At 42.2% G+C, this 19,698-nt stretch overlaps 1 protein-coding gene across 5 annotated transcripts in view; it reads left to right on the forward strand.

The window, feature by feature from the left end:
- The window catches only part of LOC111969545 (neural cell adhesion molecule L1-like protein), a 93,049-nt gene that overhangs the window by 47,188 nt on the left and 26,163 nt on the right, over window positions 1-19,698 (forward strand). Inside the window, exons 1-16 of one of the 5 annotated variants that reach the window (XM_023995731.1) lie at window positions 1,464-1,613; window positions 11,832-12,046; window positions 12,571-12,588; window positions 13,220-13,328; window positions 13,613-13,803; window positions 14,356-14,478; window positions 14,656-14,826; window positions 15,138-15,176; window positions 15,382-15,493; window positions 15,625-15,806; window positions 16,128-16,259; window positions 16,346-16,486; window positions 17,431-17,542; window positions 17,924-18,090; window positions 18,275-18,440; window positions 18,552-18,676. In XM_023995731.1, coding sequence (XP_023851499.1) covers window positions 11,938-12,046; window positions 12,571-12,588; window positions 13,220-13,328; window positions 13,613-13,803; window positions 14,356-14,478; window positions 14,656-14,826; window positions 15,138-15,176; window positions 15,382-15,493; window positions 15,625-15,806; window positions 16,128-16,259; window positions 16,346-16,486; window positions 17,431-17,542; window positions 17,924-18,090; window positions 18,275-18,440; window positions 18,552-18,676 — 1,897 coding nt within the window. In that variant the 5' untranslated portion in view covers window positions 1,464-1,613; window positions 11,832-11,937. Of the gene's footprint in view, window positions 1-1,463; window positions 1,614-11,831; window positions 12,047-12,570; window positions 12,589-13,219; window positions 13,329-13,612; window positions 13,804-14,355; window positions 14,479-14,655; window positions 14,827-15,137; window positions 15,177-15,381; window positions 15,494-15,624; window positions 15,807-16,127; window positions 16,260-16,345; window positions 16,487-17,430; window positions 17,543-17,923; window positions 18,091-18,274; window positions 18,441-18,551; window positions 18,677-19,698 lie in introns of those variants that run through there. The other 4 variants (XM_023995727.2, XM_023995744.2, XM_023995737.2 and 1 more) reach the window with 4 other exon arrangements.

The raw sequence follows: 19,698 nt of genomic DNA on the forward strand, positions 1-19,698 counted from the left end.
GGTGGAAAATTCTGTCTCAAACCAGGTTTCCATCCAACCTTTTTATGCGAGCAAAGTACATGTTTGATAAAAAATGTCACGACAGGCCTGATGGAAACAGCAAAGGTGGGGATCTTTTTGTTTCTGTAAAATTATATGTAATTTTGGTGAACTAACCCTTTAATATAACTAGTTGAAGTCACAGAGAATGAACTTTATACTACCTCAGAATGGAATACACTTATATGAATTAATCATAATACAATTTCTAATTAAAATAATATAGCCTCCATATACAGTATATGATGGCTTAATGTACTTAATGTGCATCTATCCACTAGCAAAGCGTCCAATTATCTAACGTGTCCATTTGAAACATTAAAGATATACAATCTAATTCCCACCATTTTACAACTGTCAGCACATGTGAAGCCCAAGTGATAAGAACCTTGCAGTGGGCCTGCACAAACAGTCATGCCTTTGGTAGTTTTTTTGCTGCGGATTTACGACCTGCATCAGCATAATTCAAGCATGACCCTCCGCCCCCCCTTTTCATTTTCTTCCTTTCTCCTTGTTAAAGCAAAAGTCTCAGACCTGGGTCCACACTATACATCATCCAGCCTGTGCAGCTCCCTTCCCTTCCCCCCGGTGTCGTGAGAGCGAGACAGTGCTTTTGTCGGGATGTGGAGGTATCTTATCGACAGTCTCAGCACACTCTCTCTGCTCTGCTCTCTGCTTCCTCCCCACAGGTCACACATGCTCTACTCCCCCCATCTGTGGACTCTTGGAATCTTGTCTGTGCTCACCAATCTGTGTCAATGAACGTCTCTAAACCAGTCACTCAGAAAATCCCAGTTTTCATTACAGGCTCAATGGTTCTTCTGGTCAAACAAACAAAATATAATCTCCAGCCAAATGATTATGCTTCCTTTGGCCGGGTGGGTGAGGTCAAGAGCAGACCTGGTCACAGATATACTGTAGGGATACTGTAGCCTCGTCTTCTGTAATGCTGAGAGACAATCTCCACAAACATTATTGGAAATAAGGATATTGTCCCTGTCTGCAAAGAGGATTGCTCCCTGAGAACTGTAAATAACAAWGTAGGAGCATTCACTCAACAGACAACACTTAAAGGCTGATTTCTACCATCCTGCTCCCACCTGTGCTCTTGTGTGTATTCTGTAACACGTGTTTGCTTAACTCTATTAAACAGCACTTTAAACAAAGCTTCAGGRGCAGCGAACATATTGCTGGGCAGGACAGTGAGGGGGCGAGATGGAACTTGCATTCCTCCACTTTTCCTCCTCTCTCTTTTGTACACAGCCAGTGAATAGAATTTAGATTGAGCTTTGTGAGAATGATTGTCAGTGGCTTAATGAGCTTCTTTGCCAAGCTAGAGGCTTTGGTAACATATTTGTCTACAACAGCACCTCTCTCACTCTGTCCCCAGCTTGTGTGACAGGATCCAGTGCGAGTGGACACATCCAGAGCAGTCCCTGGGATTTTGACAGACCCTTTACTGTTCTATGCTCTGATTTTCCCTTTGGATTGGATTGGTTTGATTGCCTGTAGAGGGAATGGTTGTTCATTATGTATCTCGCGAGAGACCAGCGTGGAGAATGAAGTTAAGTCTTGTAAGTACTGTCTTGTCTTGGGATCTTTCTGTGTGTGCGGCACAGAAGCTGGCTGTTGGATGTTTTGGTCTTTGCATGTGTGGTGAGGCGCATTAAATAGGATCACCCCCTCACAGAGAGGAGAGTAGGAACATTGCCTGTGTTCATGTGGTTACAGTGCCTTCAGAAAGTATTCATACACCTTCCCTCATTCCACATTTTGTTGTGTTACCGCCTGACTTCAACATGGATTAAATAAATACACATAATACACCATAATGTTAAAGTCAAAACATGTTTTTAGACATTTTAGCAAATTTTATGAAAATTAAATACAGAAATATCCAATTTACATAAGTTTTCACACCCCTGAGTCAATACTTTGTAGAAGCACCTTTGGCAGCGATTACAGCTGTGAGTCTTTCTTGGTAWGTTTCTAAGACCTTTTCACACATGGATTGTGAAACATTTGCCCATGATTATTTTCTAAATTCTTAAAGCTCTGTCTAAATGGTTGTTGATCATTTGTAGACAACCATTTTAAGGTCTTGCCATAAATTTCCAGGCAGATATAAGTAAAAACTGTCCCTCGGCCACTCAGGAACATTCACTGTCTTCTTGGTAAGCAACTCCAGTGTAGATTTGGCATTGTGTTTTAAGTTATTGTCCTGCTGAAAGGTGAATTCATCTCCCAGTGTCTGGTGGAAAGTAGACTGAACCAGGTTTTCCTCTAGGGTTTTGCCTGCGCTTAGCTCCCTTCCAATTCTTTTTTATCCAGTTCTTAATGATTACAAGCATACCCATGACATGAGGCAGCCAACACTATGCTTGAACACATGGAGAGTGTGTTGTATTGAATTTGCCCTCAATATACCACTTTGTATTCAAGACAAAAAGTAAAAGGGTGTGACTACTTTCTGAATGCACTGTATCTCTTGTTGTCATACAATAAATATGGTGAATTCATCTCCCAGTGTCTGGTGAAAAGAAGACTGAACCAGGTTTTGACCGAAAAGAGCTTATGGACATCAGAACAGTGATTACTCAGAGTAGCTATCTGGTAAGACGAGGGGAGGGGCTGTGTGTCTATTTGTCAATAACTGCTGCTGGTGCGCGATGGCTAATGTTAAAGAAGTCTCGAGGTATTGCTCCACTGAGGCAGAATACCTCATGATAAGCTGTAGACCACACTATCTACCAAGAGAGTTCTCATCTATACTATTCATAGCCGTCTATATAGCACCACAAACCGATTCTATGCGATGGACTACAGGAAAAGGAGGGCTGAACAGGCCTCCATTTACATCGACYGGGCTGAAGTGGAGCGGGTTGAGAGTTACGAGTTCGTTGGTGTCCAGATCACCAACAAACTATAATGGTCCAAACACACCAAGACAGTTGTGAAGAGGGCACAACACCTTTTCCCCCTCAGGAGACTGAAACGATTTGGCATGGGTCCCCAGATCCTCAAAGTTCTACAGCTGTACCATCGAGAGCATCCTGACCGGTTGTATTATCGCCTGGTATAGCAACAGCTCGGTTTCTGACCGTAAGGCGCCACAGAGGGTGTGCGTACAMCCCAATACATCACTGGGGAAAAGCATCCTGCCATCCAGACCCTATATACCAGGCGGTGTGTTTTTACACTGCTGCTACTCGCTGTTTATCATAGTCACTTTCCCCCTAGCTACATGTACAAATGACCTCGACTAACATGTACCCCTGCACATTTTACTTGGTACCGGGCCCCCTGTATATACTGTGGCCTCGTTATTGTCATATACTCTACTGTGTTACTTTCTATTTTTACTTTATTTTATTTAGTAAATCTTTTCTTCACTCTATTTCTTGAACTGCACTGTTGGTTAAGGGCTTGTAAGTAAGCATTTCATGGTAAGGTTGTATTCGGCACGTGACAAATACAATTTGATTTGATTGGATTTGTAATATTAAGGTTGTTCTGTTTTGAAAGATACAAGAGAAATGTCTAGGCAAAGATTATTCTTAGTCTTCTTACATGGGTTAAATTATATCTAGTTTTGACATAATTTTTTAAATCTCTGGATAGATACAATTTTAGGACAGCCTGATAGGATTGTGAACTGTATACGTCAGTGCATAAGGCTGGGTGAAGTTTATACACTTAGAGGGATAACATTATACAATGTTTGAAAGGACTTAAAATAGGACATACTGCCCCTAATATCTCTCCATATAGTGGAGGAAACCGTATCATAATATAAGTATTTTCATCTCTGATCTCTGATCCCATTCCCCCGCAACACCATACACCACACACACGCACACGCACACGCACACGCACACGCACACGCACACACACACACACACACACACACACACACACCATAAGGTCATGGAGACCCTCAGGACTGGGCCATATTTCCGACAGCTGTGTCATACAGCTCACCCTGCGAACGCTGTCCAGATGTCCTGCTGTAGAGCACAGGAAGTACAAAATGGATTGCATACAGCATATTCCCCGTAAATCACAGATCGGAGCCAGGAATTTCAATGTGTAGAAAAGGGACCTCAGAGGATAGGAAAAAGGGTAACAACCTGCCTGGTGTTTTTTTTATATTTCTCTGTCGCAATTCAATATATGACTGTACTGTACTGTACTGAGTTGGGGCATCAGAATATACTTGTGTTGGATGGAAGTAAATTGCTTTGGGGTTTGATGGAGGAAGGGATTTGGGATATAAGTCCCATCCATTATGTCCGGCTGTGGCACAGTTTCATCAACAGTTTCAACCTGGGAAATTGACAACATCTGTCAAATGGAGTGAATGGAGGTGGGGAGGACCTCACTGTGTTAGTTCACACAGAATAATATCCCTGTCCACACAGTCCAGGCTGTGAATCCGTAACAAACCTCTCCTGGCTACTCAGTGAGGATCATAGACTAATATGATGATTGTCCTGGGCTTGGGGCGCTCCTCTGTGACTCAGGACTTCAAAGAGACAAGAGCTGAAAGAGAAAAAATGAAAGCTCTTGGCTCACCATTCTGCAGACAGACAGCCGGACAGGAGCGATATACCTTTTGCGGCACTAGTACTTGAAACGTGACGTTGAGAAATTCTGTCAGGCATTTCTCTCAACCCTTGAACGCTCAAGATTGACACTTTTCAGTTATATACCAGCTATAGTAAGCTGTTGTGTGATATGTCCTGCTGCACATTTCCCAGCCACATTCGCTTCCAATTACAGTGATGTGTGTCTTTAAACAAAAAACACTGAATCTCACCTTATCTTGAAATGAGGACTAATGGTGAGGTGGTTGGGAGAGATTGCAGCAGTATTAGCACTGAAACAGTTTATGTCCCTGCTGTTCCTTAACATGCTCAGCAGGCCTCCATATTTCACTGAGACAAATAGAACATTCAGCAGCTAGCAGAGCAGAGCAGAGCAGAGCAGAGCAGAGCAGAGCTGCACAAAGGAACAGCACCTCAGAGGAAGAGAAAAACCTTCACCTCACTTTTACTCATGAAAAACACTGTAATCACTCAGCAAAGATGAAATAGACAGGAAGGAAGATGCAGAAATAAATCAAATCAAATATTTAATCTAATTTTATTGGTAGCATACACATGTTTATAGCAGACGTTATTGCTGGTGTAGCGAAATGTTGTGTTCCTAGCTCCAAAAGTGCAGTAATATCTAACAATACACAACAATACACACACATCTAAAAGTAAAAGAATGGAATAAAAATATATAGAAATATTAGGATGAGCAATGTCGGAGTCCAGAGTCTAAATATACTGTATGCTGAACAAAATTATAAACGCAACTCGCAGGTAAAGAAGCCGGATAAGGAGGTCCTGGGCTGGCGTGGTTACACATGGTCTGCGTTTGTGAGACCGGTTGGACATACAGCCAAATTCTCTAAAATGACGTTGGAGGTTGCTTACAGTATGGTAGAGAAATTAACATGAAATTCTCTGGCAACAGCTATGGAGGAAATTCCTGCAGTCAGCATGCCAATTCCAGAGAAATAAAAAATTTGTGCGCAAGGGAACATTTCTATAATCTTATATTTTTCAGATCATGAAACATGGAACCAATTCTTTACATGTTGCGTTTATATTTTTGTTCACTGTATATACAGTGTATCCGGAAAGTATTCAAACCCCTTCACTTTTTCACATTTTTGTTACGTTACAGCTTTATTCTAAATTGGATAACATGTATTTTTTCCCTCATCAATCTACACACAATACCCCATAATGACAAAGCGAAAACAGGTTTTTAGACATTTTTGCAAATGCAAGTATTCAGACCCTTTGCTGTGAGACTCAAAATTGAGTTCAGGTGCATTCTGTTTCCAATGATCATTATTGAGATGTTTCGACAACTTCATTGGAGTCCACCTGTGGTAAATTCAATTGATTGGACATAATTTGGAAAAGCACACACCTGTCTATATAAAAGTTGACAGTACATGTCAGAGCAAAAACCAAGTCACGAGGTTGAAGGAATTGTCCGTTGAGCTCCGAGACAGGATTGTGTCGAGGCACAGATTTGGGGAATTGTACCTAAAAATGTCTGCTGAGCTCCAGAGTTCCTCTGTGGAGATGGGAGAACCTTCCAGAATTACAACCACCTCTGCACCAATAAGGCTTTTATGGTAGAGTGGCCAGACGGAGACCACTCCTGAGTAAAAGGACACATGACAGCCCGCTTCTTTTCAACAAAGAACAAAGTACTGCTTTAACAAAGTACTGCGTAAAGGGTCTGGATACTTATGTAAATGTGATATTTCCATTTTTAAGTTTTAATAATTTTGCAAAAGTGTATTAAAACCTGTTTTTCCTTTGTCATTATGGGGTATTGTGTGTAGATTGATGAAGGAAAAAAACATTGAATCAATTTTAGAATAAGGCTGTAACGTAACAAAATGTGAAAAAAGTGAAGGGGTCAGAACACTTTTTGAATGCACTGTATATACAGTATATGATAAAATGGAACCTTGAAATTATATCAAATAAAGCTGGTGATTTGGATATCCTTTTCTAAATATTTAACATCATCAAATAGCCCATATTTTGACAAAGGAAATACTATAGACACAGATTAGATGCGGTAGAACAATATTTTATTCCAGAATGGTTAATACTGGTTTTAAAAGCAATGACTGTGCCCTTTTCGTCATATGGTGTCACCAGGGGATGTGTCCCCCTCTGTCCCTGGTCACAACAGTTCATTAGGGCCAGTAAGGTCATTTGTCATTTCTCCATTTGAGACAGAGGTCAGAGACCCTGCAGTTCATCTCAGAATTCACTCCAAATCCACATCCATCTAGATCCCTATAGCCTGATTCCCTCATTCCTTTACGTCCCAGTCCCTCTTGTCATTTTTCTCCTACCCCCCTCTGCTCTCCCTCCGACCCAGCCCCAGCCTCATCCACCTGCTCCATGCGCAGACAGACTCCTGCAGTTTTAATGGTGTGGTAATTGAACTGTTCACTCTCTTGCATGCATGCGAAAGCAGAATGAAATTGAGCCAAATCTCAATTAGACAAGGTTATTATTTAATATTGCGCTGACTTCCCAATCTCATTAAGGGCCTTGTTTGTGTTTTGCTCCTGCTGCTTCTGCTGAAGTTTTAGTAATGAATGAACTCCTCCCGCTCATAAGCATGTAGAAGAATCTCGTCTCGCCAGAGGTCAGAATGTAACCCATTGCAAATAAACAGGAACTATTATAATATCATAGTAAGTTAACGGAATGTATCCAAATAAAACTACTTTTAATGAAATTCCAGGGATCTACTTCCTTAAGTAGTTCATTATTAAAAATAGTTTTAAAAGAATTCAAACAAGATGTGGGTGTGTCTAGGCAGGTCATTACTTACTCTATCAGTCAGTACAGAGCTACAGCCTTACAGTATGTTTTTTTTTGTCTAGTTGTATAAATGAGCAATTGACTTGGCAAAAACAGAAATGTAACCAAACAAAAAATACCTAATTACCGGCAACAGGCTAATTGCTGTTTAATTATAATAAATTCTCCCAATGCTTTAATTGTACTTCAGTGATTAACTGGGATTCAGTGCTGAAGCATTACCAGGAGTGTGTAGGGAGCGTGGCGCGTCTTCCCGGTGTCGCAGCTCTTTAGTGAGGAAAATATTTTAATCCAGCTTGACACGAAGAGGATCTGCTTAATCCCATTACAGGCTTGCAGCACATCAAACTATAGAAGGCCTGTAGAGACACAGACATATGCATATAAAATAGACAGACGGCAAACGGCAAAAGGTTGAACAGCATAGCATCTTTCAATGGCAACCGTTAAGGACACTTCACAGTCCTTCAGCAGCGCTTCACCATTTTCATTTAGCCAATTTGACTGCTTTGTCTATATCTTGAGAGGACCTCATACTGCAGAGCCTGTAGACACTCTCCTATCTGTCGTACAGCAGAGTTTTGCATGTAAAAGAGGCAGACTGCAGACAACATAACGGCAAAAGGTTGAACAGCATAGCATCTTTCAATGGCAACCGTTAAGGACACTTCTTAGTCCTTCAACAGTGCTTCACCATTTTCATTTAGCCAATTTGACTGTTTTGTCTATGTTTTGAGAATGCCTCCTGTCAATCAGAAAGTGTTGAAGTGTTGTGGAAAGTGTTTTATTATGTTGAAGGTGAGGAAATAGTGKATCCTACAGTTAATCAACAGACCCTTGACTTTGGTGTATAGGTCAATGTTAGGATTCCATGCCAGACCAGATGGCTGAGCTAGGAGACTGAAGGAATAGAAAGCATGCCAACCAGAACACTGTGSCGTTAACATCTCCTTATGAAGAGAGACGTGGGTGTCTGATTCAGCCTGGAGCCTGAATGATGAGGATGGGGCTTCTCAATCAAATGAACCAGCAGGTAGAGTGAGGATGGAGCAGACGTGACTTCCCTCTCTGCCTGTCTCTTACATTTCCTCTGTTATCAGTCTTGTGCATGGTGCTCATTCTGAATGAAAAATGTTTTTTGCACATCTTGGCAGGTAGCCCACTGTAAATGAGAGAGAGTGAGAGCAGAGCAGCACGCTACAGTATGCCAATCTGAGTTAAGTTTAAAGCATGGCTCCAGACTTCACATGGCCCAGATTTGGCCCGTGTCCCCTGTCCCTCTCCTTCCACCCCAGGACAGCTTCTGTTCCCTCTGAGCCTCGGCTAAGGGAGGTCAGAGTTCATATTGGCCTTCTCATGGTGAGCAGCTTTTAACTTAGCCAGCTTCATCAGCCTCAGGCTCATGCTATTGCTGCTGAAGGAGAGGATTAAGAACAGCCTGCGGTCTAGAGCAGGCTCGCCTCGGCCCCACTCAACTGATTCATATAGCCCCTGTAGCCTATACTGTATGCCGGGTTAGAGATAGACATCCCAGTCTCCCACCAGTTTAGCCCCTATATGTTTTATTAACCTCCCTCAACCAGATGGCCAAGTTGGATCTGGCTAAATGCTCAACGAGTGGGAGAATTAATTAAATAAGATGGCAGGTGATCAAGCACAGTTTGAACAGAACGTAATCCATCTAAATGGTGTTAGGTTGGTTGACAAAGGCCCTAAGAGAAACGCGTTGTCTTGAAGGGATTGTAAAAACCTCCCTCTTAAACTCACCAATCCTCCCAACAATGCACTGCTAATTAGCACAGCGCAGCGTCCTATCTTTTGATTTGAATCCGTAATTTGCAACATAAATCACAGTGTGTGGGAAAAGAGTGAAATGGGAGCAACATTATTAAGCCTGAGGCATTTCTCCAATCCGGACTCATGGATCATAACAAAGCCATGTGAATCTGAGGTTGGAGGAAAAGTCAATGTCCTACAGTASTATTGTGATTAAGAGGGGTTGGTGTATTGCACACTCTGTTGTCTGTGGCTCTGCCGGTGACATCAGGGAGGTCACCCACTAGGTCAGATTAACCAGGATGGACTCACAAAGGCCCCAGACAGAGTTAATACCATTAGCATGAAGCATGGGGAGAGAGTTCAGGGTTCTTGTCTATTTGAAAACAGAGCCTCCTAAAGAAATGAATTAAATCGACTCTTTCACTCCTTGGTCAATTATTCAATTACTTCTCATGAACTGCCATTTGACCTCTGTGTTTTCTATTGAATTTGGTAACTGAGAGAGAAGATACAAAAAAGAGGAGCAGTGTTTTTGGTCAGTATGATTGAAAACACACCAGTAAAACGTCAGCTGTTTGTTAAAACTACCGGGGGTGTGGGAGCGTGGCTATCTCTCCGGTTTCGCTCCATCCTGCTGAAATAAAGAGCTTAACACACACAAATTCCCAGACAAATCCATGTTTTGCCATTAATTGGAAGCTCCATCATCGACATGAGAAGAGACAAACACTGTAATTAATGGATGTGTATGCTTGTGATGAGAAGTGTTCAGCTATTTCCATTTTTGTCAATGGACATTTGTGAGGACTCCCATGAGCATTATAATTTGTCGCCAATTTTCGTATTACTAGTGTGACATTATTCAACGTGGCCTGGTCTATCTGCTACCCTGCGTTCAACCAACTAGATTCCTGACTAGAATGACCCAGTGACCTACAGTAGGTCAAAGCCAACTTGAGGCAGGCTAATGAACAGATAACCTAGAGATTCTACTATAGAACAGAGACTGGTGGGTAACAATGCCGTCGAGGTGAACATTCCTGCACAGAGCTCTATCCCCCACAATCCTGTGCTCTTGTCATACTGTACACAGCTCATTAGGATTCAAGCCGCTGGCCTGTTAAGTGGAGAATTACCCGTGCCCTCTGACCCTGAGACCACTGGTTATCAGATAAAAAACAAATAAAAAATAATTTTGCTATGGTCCTCCTGAGTGGCGCTGTGGTCTAAGGCGCTGCATTGCTAGCTGTGTCACTAGAGACTGTGGGTTCAAGTCCAGGCTCTGTCGTAGCCAGCTGTGACCGGGAGACCCATGGGACGGCGTACAATTGGGTTAGGGGGGGTTTGGCCGGCAGGGATGTCATTGTGATTCGCTAGTGACTCCTGTGGTGGGCTGGGTGCAGTGCACGCTGACAAGGTTGCCAGGTGTACAGTGTTTCCTCTGACACATTGATGCTTCCGGGTTAAGTGGGCAGTTGGGTTGGGTTGAGTTTTGGAGGACGCATGGCTCTCGACGTTCACCTCTCCCGAGTCTGTACGAGAGTTGCAGCGATGAGACAAGACTGTAACTACCAATTGGATACCACGAAATTGGGGAGAAAAGGGGTAAAAAATATATATATATACTATTGCTATTCTTTGGAAGAAGATTATTGCTCAGTCTGAGAACCATGTGTGATCATCATGGTTGTGTTGTGTTCTCTTTGAATATTCAGAGAGGAGCCCACAGACACAGAACAGGAACAGGAACAGCCTGATGACAAATGCTACAGCAGGGTTGTGTCTTAATGATGTAAATCATTCGCTCTGTTGTGGAATGAATTCATAATTTTCACTTTGAAATGTGGGGCATGTATTAATATAACCACAGCCTCATGTATTTATGTATTTAAACTCTTGTTCTATGGTGCATGAAAAACGACTCGCCCTGGCTGCCTAGCCAATACACTCCAACAGACAATAAACAAGAAAACAATGTGTGTCTCCAGGGAACAGAGTGATATAGAGATGCAATAATTAGATTTTGGTCACAGTAGCATTTTAAAGGGGCAATCAGCAGTTGCTAAATCAATTTTTTCACTTTTAAATTAATTGTATGAGCCTATTGATTCTTGAAGAATATAACTTATAAATTCCTCATGAGCTTAGTTCAACTATCACACTCCATGAGAACACAAAATATAAGCTTGTTTTACTCCAATGTTTGTAAACAAAGTAAATTTAAACAACCACTAGATAACCTCAAAACCTGGTTCAAACTATAATTTTGATATCATGGATGGTCAGTTATTGCAAATATAGCTCTGGTTACTAATTTAATAAGAGTGGTTACATTTCTCCAGCCCCGTCCCTCAACTTTTTACCGAAATGGCTGATTGCCGCTTTAAGCATGAAGCCCAGAATGTGGTCCCTGCTGATGTGAGTGACTGCTGTGCTGGAAACTTGTGTTGTGCCTGGGTGAGCATCTCTCTCGGTCACCGGGGGTTCTCTCTCTGCCTTGTGTGGGATAGCCTGACTGTCTGTCTGCCTGACGCGTGGGTGGATCTGGATTCATGGGACGCCACTCTCACTCTGTTGTCTGTGTTGCACTTGCAGGTCCGACGTCTTCTGCATGCCATAGAGATGAATTGAGAACTGGAAGAGAGCAGCGTGTGTCACTTCCCCCAAGATTAACTCTGAGATTGCTGTCTGCTGTGGAGTGATGAGGATGAGGTCGTCGAGTTGGAGCCCAGGATTGGCTCTCCTGGTGGGTGTGGTCGCCAGTATCTGTGCCTTTCACCCCACCACTGCCATAGACATACCACTGGAGGGTAAGCGCTCACTTTCCATTGTAGTGCCTGGGAAGGATACCATACAGCTTTGTAAAGTACAGTATATTGATTTTGTTTTCCAATATATGTAATGGTCAAAGCCATCCACATGTATTCTTTGAAATATTGAGTATTCTGTAATTCTGTATCGTACCAAAATCAGTTGTATTATATTCATGGATGGAACAAATCCTTGGCTGAGGTTTGGTTTCTTGTTTAAATCAGGTTTCTTCATTCTCTTGTATTTGGGCTGTGTATCTTACAGTTTCCTTGGAAACAAGTATCAAGTTTTCTTCCAACTAAATTATTCATAAAACATCTCTTAAGGGCCCGCATATAAATAACATTTCAGAAAAGCAACCCATACTTATGTTGATGCAAGGTGATTCATTTCCTGCAATCTCCTTAAATGTGGGCTAAAGTGTTTCATTTATAAATGTCTACAACCAACACAAAACTGGATTATGCTTAAACCTATGTCTGTCTTTTTGTTTGTTTTCTTCCTGCTGCCATGGATATTCTAGTTGTAGGTCATGTAAACAGTAAGTTTGCTCTGACGTGCCCTGTCCCATCCAGCATTAGTGACCGCCTGTCTGTCCTCACTTAATCTCTTGGCTCAGTGGTCAGCAACACAGCAGCTGTACCATGTGGTCATCTCGTGAACGATCTGCATCTCCATTTATTCACACAATCAACATCTCACCCACTTAGTGGCATGTAGTTTTAACCTGCACCACTGGTCCTACTGGCCTGACCTCATGATGCTAGTTTTACTTTTGCTGACATCTGTAGTTGTGTAGTATATTTCTAACACATATCACTTAAACAAGAAAGCATGGACAAAGCAGAACAGGTTCAAACAGGATGTCACTGTGAAATAGAACTATTGGAAATTAAAATATCATCATAATGGAAACAAATCATCCCATTACACCTAATAATAGACTGAGAGATCAAATCAAATCAAATGTATTTATATAGCCCTTCTTACATCAGATGATATCTCAAAGTGCTGTACAGAAACCCAGCCTAAAACCCCAAACAGCAAGCAATGCAGGTGTAGAAGCACGGTGGCTAGGAAACACTCAGGTTTATTATGATGCTATAATAAACCTGCAGTAGGTATATGGAGTTTTCTTCATTAAAGTGTTGTCCCTGTTGTCTGTTGTCCAGTTGAGCAGCTGCCCACCATCACAGAGGCCTCCCCCAGCTCTCTGATCGCCTTCCCCTTCGATGAGAGCTTCCCCATGACGTGTGAAGCCAAAGGGAACCCCAAGCCAGAGTGAGTAATGAGTATCCTACTCTACCATTCCATACCCAGCAGATGGGAGAGGGACTACCCAGGAGAGCTCGTTAGCAGCCCAACAGACAGCCTACCACCGGCCATCGATTTGGCATGTCAACTTGTTTTTGGCTGTTTGATTTCATGGTGTGAAGTCTTGCACATACTGTGAGTGCCAACATTGGACACTGAACACACTGTGTACATTTGGCTGAAACACATGTGACATTTTCAAGGTTTATGTTGAATGTTATCAGTGGCTGATTGAACTGTTGATTTTGTAGATTCTGGTGGACGAAGAATGGGGAAGAGTTTGACCCTTACCAGGACCCAAGGCTGATCAAGGAGAAAAACTCGGGGACGTTTGTGATCCCCAACACTGGGAACCTCACAGAGTACCAGGGAATTTACCGCTGTTATGCCTCGAATAAACTAGGGACAGCCATAACAGAGGAGATTGAGTTTGTTGTGCCCCGTGAGTAGCATCCCTAAGCTCTTTGGTGCTCCATTACAATTATTTCAAAATGATTCAGGTCCTGGAATCCAATGTGTCGCTCCATTGTGAGCTGTTTGTTGTATTGGCCATGGCAGAAAGTCATTGAACCTCCAAAACATTCCACACCCAGTTGCGTCCCATCTATCCATATGGACTGTGTGGCAGAAGGGAGACTGATCTAGCATCTCCATCATTTCACTTGGTACATTTTTCATTTAGTTCCAAAGCATAGTACATACATCTTCAAAGAAATCCAGACAGAGGGGAACTGTGACTAAATTTGTCCGTGCTTCAACCATTCAGGGTGGCTGACATGCAGCACAACAGTAGTAATAACGTCTATTTTTTTCCTGCAAGCCAATATCTAAAGAAGGTGCTGTAAAATACAATTCACTGGCTCAACACAAGCACCTCCACACACAACCAGCACAAAACACTAGTATCATAGGACTGCCACCTGTTGGAGAGAAAGGCAACTACACTGAATGACTGACAAATCATGGTAAACTTTTGTTTATTTTGGGGGGTTAGATGTACCGAAGTTTCCTAAGGAGAAGATTGATCCCATCGAGGTGGAGGAGGGTCAGCCTGTCATTCTGGAGTGTAACCCTCCTAAAGGAATCCCTCCTTTACAGATCTATTGGATGACCATCGGTAAGTGACTAATGACTTCCCAGACCTGACACCCTGACACGCCCTGGAGAGAGGCCTGTCTGAGTCATGTCGAATCCTTTGTGTTGACACCTGCAGTTTTATTGATGCACAATTGCTAAAAAAAAACGTACTCAAATGTGGTTTATATGGAATGTCCTCCTCTTTTCACCTTCTCAGGCCTTCAGCACATAGAGCAGGATGACAGGGTGTCCATGGGTCTGAACGGCGACCTGTTCTTCTCTAATGCTCTGGAGAAGGATAGCCACAGAGACTACTGCTGCTTCGCTGCCTTCCCCAAGATACGCACCATCGTACAGAAGAATGCCATGTCTGTCATAGTCAAGAGCAGTAGGTATCAATCTAAAAGACTGTGATTAAGTTTATTTATGATCTCAGCTACAGCAAGGAGCTTGTTATGGTTAGGAAAAGGCTTTGTGTTGATCACCATAATGGTCTCAAGCTCTGATCCAATGCATTTTGTTATTATGATCATGAATATGATTAAGAACATTCCCAATATCCAACAGCATCTCCAAAGTTGTATTTCCCATGCGCTTGATGCCACTGATGTTTTAATTCATTTAAACCACCGCATTGTGTGTCACTTTTGTTCTATGGATGCTTTGTACATTTTCATATGTTACCCACCTTCATTTCAGAAAATTCAAACAATGACTCAAGTAGCGGTCCAGGTCATGGTAAGTTACATTCCATACCATATATCTGTCTGGAACACCCATTTTTCCATACCAGAATGTGATTTGAGGATCCAAAGACTGCATTTTAGGTTAGCAGTTCAAGCAACCCATTCATTGCCTTCTTTGAAAAATCACTTTAGTATTTAGCAGTTTCACTAACTAACTAAGCATAAAAACACTGATTGTTTCTGTTCCATTCTCAAAGCCAATTCAATCATGGAGAGAAAACCAAGTCTTCTGATGCCCTCTGGTGTCAAGTCGAAGACACAGCTGGTGAAAGGTGACGAGCTACTACTGGAGTGCATTGCAGAGGGCTTGTAAGTAAACCTACCTCTGTATTTTACCAAGGACTGCTTCAACATGATATCTGCTGTACATGCCACTGAATGTAAAGCAATTACAACAACCTGCTCATACAACATTTCACTGCCCCTCTTCTTTCATTCAGTCCAACTCCCATGATTGAGTGGTTGAAGATAGACCACAGGCTGCCTGACAGAGTAACAATCGAGAACCATGGGAAACTCCTGAGCATTGACCAGGTTGATGAAGACGACAATGGGAAGTACATGTGTAAGGCTATGAACATCCACGGAATGGCCGTCCACTACTTTGACGTATCAGTGGAAGGTATGTGTGTGTATCTGAAAAATATGCTGTATAGCTTAAACTGCATTTAGGTATTACTGTAGGAAGGTACCTCATAATAGTAACACATTTTCATGAGAAATAGTGCCATCTACGGTACATTGAACAAACTGCTTTTCAAGAGGGCATCAAAAAGTCACAATTTCAGAACTGTCTCTGGGTGGTAAGATAACACAAACAAGTATTTTGTGATTTCCATGTAAAACAAAAAAATGTGGCATTTATTGAGATGTGTAAACTGTGGCCTGGTTCCCTCCCTGATTGCAGATGTTTTATGTCTATCTTTGATGTTGGTCTTTCCAGAGCCTCCTCAGTGGGTGTCTGAGCCTGAGAGCCAGCTTAGTATGATTGGCTCAGATGTGCTCATCAATTGCTCCGCCACGGGCACTCCTCAGCCCACCATCCAATGGATGGTGAATGGAAAGCCTATTGAGGGTATGTTCTCAGTGTACCTCAACAAGACATGCATCTCCAGGACTGCCTATTGGTGCACAGCTAATGGATTTCGTTGTTTATTGCAGAGGTCCCAGCATCTAACAGAAAAGAGTTTGATGACAAAATTGTCTTGCACAAAGCCAACTCGACTGACAGTGCCGTCTACCAATGTGAGGCCTCCAACAGACATGGAACCCTGCTAGCCAATGCCAATATCATGATCATGAGTAAGTTTATGGGGCTTCACTGGTTTTAATCTCCACCTCTGAAAATAGCCTTAACTTTCATCTGAGGCTTTATGTTTTATTGGTTACAAATAAATAGTTGCTAAATCTCAGTCTTAATCACTCTGTTTAACCAGATGCGCCCATCTATTTATAGTTACCCATTAAGTATGAAATTGTATGACAAGGAAAGTGCAGTAAAGAATCCAACTGGTTGCTTGGCAATGGAACGGGCAGCATCTGTTTCTCTGTAATTGCCAGACATTGGCGTTAGGCAGTGGAAGATGGTCTGTGAGTGGTGTTGTGTCTGGTTTGAGAGACAGCTCTGGCACGGGCTCTACCCTGCAGCTCTTGGGCCATGGTGAAGGAATGGCTGTCTGAGCGCCACAGTCCTCCATACGGATTACCCACCCACATCCCCTGTGATTCACTCCGCCTGCTCCCAGGCATTTATATGCTAACCCATTTCTCCAGTCAATTCAGAATTCAATGCCATAACACGAACATGTGCTGCTTTTATAAGAGCAGATAAGAAATTATTTGCTCTTTTTGGCTTTTCAGAAATGTCTGGAGTTTGTCACTGGTCTGTTTCTGGATGCAAAATCACAGCTTTCGTGGAGTGAGACAGACACAGGATGTTTTGGCTAGAAATGATAAGACGCATTTATTTAAAATTTTGCGCTCATTATTCTATTTGTTTTCATTTTTTCTATTTTCATTGACAGTCCAGCCATTCTTTTAAAATAAATGGTAATTAACAAAGAAGGATGACAACATTTTCACCTCAACATTTTGTCTCTCAAATTTTTTTTGACTTTAGTAGTAACTCTTTATAGCCAAATACTGGAAGAAGGAATCTGTTCAAGTGGAGGACCACACTTAAATCCCTTCATATCTCATTCATATCCCAAACCCTGAATCACTCACTGGGATGTCTCTCCCCACAGATCTGCCTCCTATGATCCTGACAGAGGAAGGTCTGGAGTATTCAGCTGTGGAGGGGAAGGTTATAGTGATGCACTGCAAGGTGTTCAGTTCTCCACCCTCTGCTGTTACCTGGTGAGTAGACTCTCCCTAACCCTGGTCCCAGATCAGCATGGGCTTTATCCAGCTCATTCTGCTATTGCTGTCATGTGATGTCATCATTGGCACCCAGGCAATACCAGGCTAGTCCAGCTCCAACCAGTCCTCTCAGAGGCCAGCAGAGAGCAGTAGARATCAACGTGTCAACAGATAGTTATGAAACACCTGTGTACAGAATCTGTTTATCGGTTGGTGCTCCACTGTTTATTGAGGAAATATACAGAAAGAAAGCATCTTACACATACACAAAAACTTTAATGAAACATTTTTATCTTGTGATGTGCTCAAAAACATTCTTCTGTAATTTAATTAAATCGCTAGTGGAGACTTTAATTGATTGCTTTGAATGTTTTACAGGAACAAGGAGGACTCCACAGGATCTGTGGAGGGACCAAGGTTTACAGTTCACCAGAATGGATCATTGGAGATCTATAATGTGGAAAAAGAAGACATGGGCCAATACACATGTTACACCAAGAATACTGAAGGGGCGTCTGCTATCACTGCCCTACTGGATGTTAAAGGTATACAACTCAATGAAAGACAGCATTTGTTTTAACATACTAGTCTTGGACCATGTGTTTTTTCTGACTATGTGACCTGAAAACTGTCTTACCTAGTTTTCCCTGCTTCAGTCACATAGTCAGAAAACATTGGGTCCTAAACATAACCCTTTACATATACAGTTGTGTGTTTGAACTATCCAAGATCCCACAAAGATATTCCAGGCCCCGGAAGACTTGCAGGTCCTAATAGGAACCACAGCCCAGCTCTCCTGCCTGGCGGTGTACGACAACTCATTCAGTGGCGACTTTGAGATTGTGTGGGAAAAAGACGATATGGAGATAGCCCTAAACCACACAGAGAATTCTGGGTAAGATGAAGCCTTTCTTGTGGTGTTACATATATAAGCCTAGCAGGAAAGTTCACTTGCTTTTTAGATGGCACAGATCAATAGGTTGTCTCTCTTTTTCTCTGCCGATAGATATTTCATAGATGATGGTATACTGCAGATCGTCAACGTCAGCCACAGAGACCAGGGCATGTACAAGTGTGTGGCCAGTACTCCAATGGATCAGGACACTGCCTCTGCACTACTCATGGTGCTGGGTGAGCAAATTATGTCAAATACATCAAAGCCTGCTCAGACCTAAAGGCTCTATGACCTCCAGCACAACAGAAATGCATGTCACAGTATGGATCCATACCGTATGTTGAAGCCAAGCGTGCCATGGCATAGTACTCAGAGCAGAACATGATTACACATGTCTTCAGATTCAGACCTTGGCTCTGCGTTTACAGTAAAATGCATTTACATTGTTTGATTCCTCTTCAAAAAACAATGGCTGCATTCCAAACACTTAAAAGACACACTATATCCCCTCAGCCCTCAAATTGAGTAGACACTTCTGATGACGTATCATGACTTCTGACGAGTATACTGTAGTCTTGCAGGACAAGGGGCGAGGGAGGAAGGAATGATTTTTATAATGGACCGCCCTTGCCCAGAAATTCGTCACTCGTTCATCCCGCGATGTTTGTGTTTTCGTGTTTTGGGTGCTATATATGCGCTACAGTCAATTATGATTGCATGTCTACTTATATTAGCTATATAATTATTAATATACGTCTACCGTACTATAGCTACCAAAATAATTGGCTAACTAACATTTGCCTGCCTAGCTGGAACTTATGAAGAAGGAAAATGTTTTATTTTTACAATTTCCAAAAGTTAACCAAACAAAAACATCCTTACTTTTACAAGACGTGTTTGTGCCTTCATGTGCATAAGTAGCACAATTTCTAACCTTTTTACATTGCTTTTTACTTACACTTGTGTGTTACCTTATCCATATTGACGTTGAGGTTTTAAGTTTCGGCTGACTTTTCTTAGTGGATGTACAATTATCGCGAATTGAATTATAGGGTGTTTCAGGCCTCAAGTGAACATGATAGTACACTTACAAGGTTGAGGGGCTTATGTTGCAAACTTTCCTTGTTTGGCTAATCGTTTGACTGACGTACAAGATGGTGAGGGGGATACCCCCAAGGGCATAAGGCGAGGGTAAGTGGACGAGGGTGTGTCTTTTATGAGTTTGAAACGCAGCCATTGAATGTCTATGACCTGCCAA

This window comes from Salvelinus sp. IW2-2015, linkage group LG1 (assembly GCF_002910315.2).
Source record: "Salvelinus sp. IW2-2015 linkage group LG1, ASM291031v2, whole genome shotgun sequence".
NCBI classification, from domain to species: Eukaryota; Metazoa; Chordata; class Actinopteri; order Salmoniformes; family Salmonidae; genus Salvelinus; species Salvelinus sp. IW2-2015.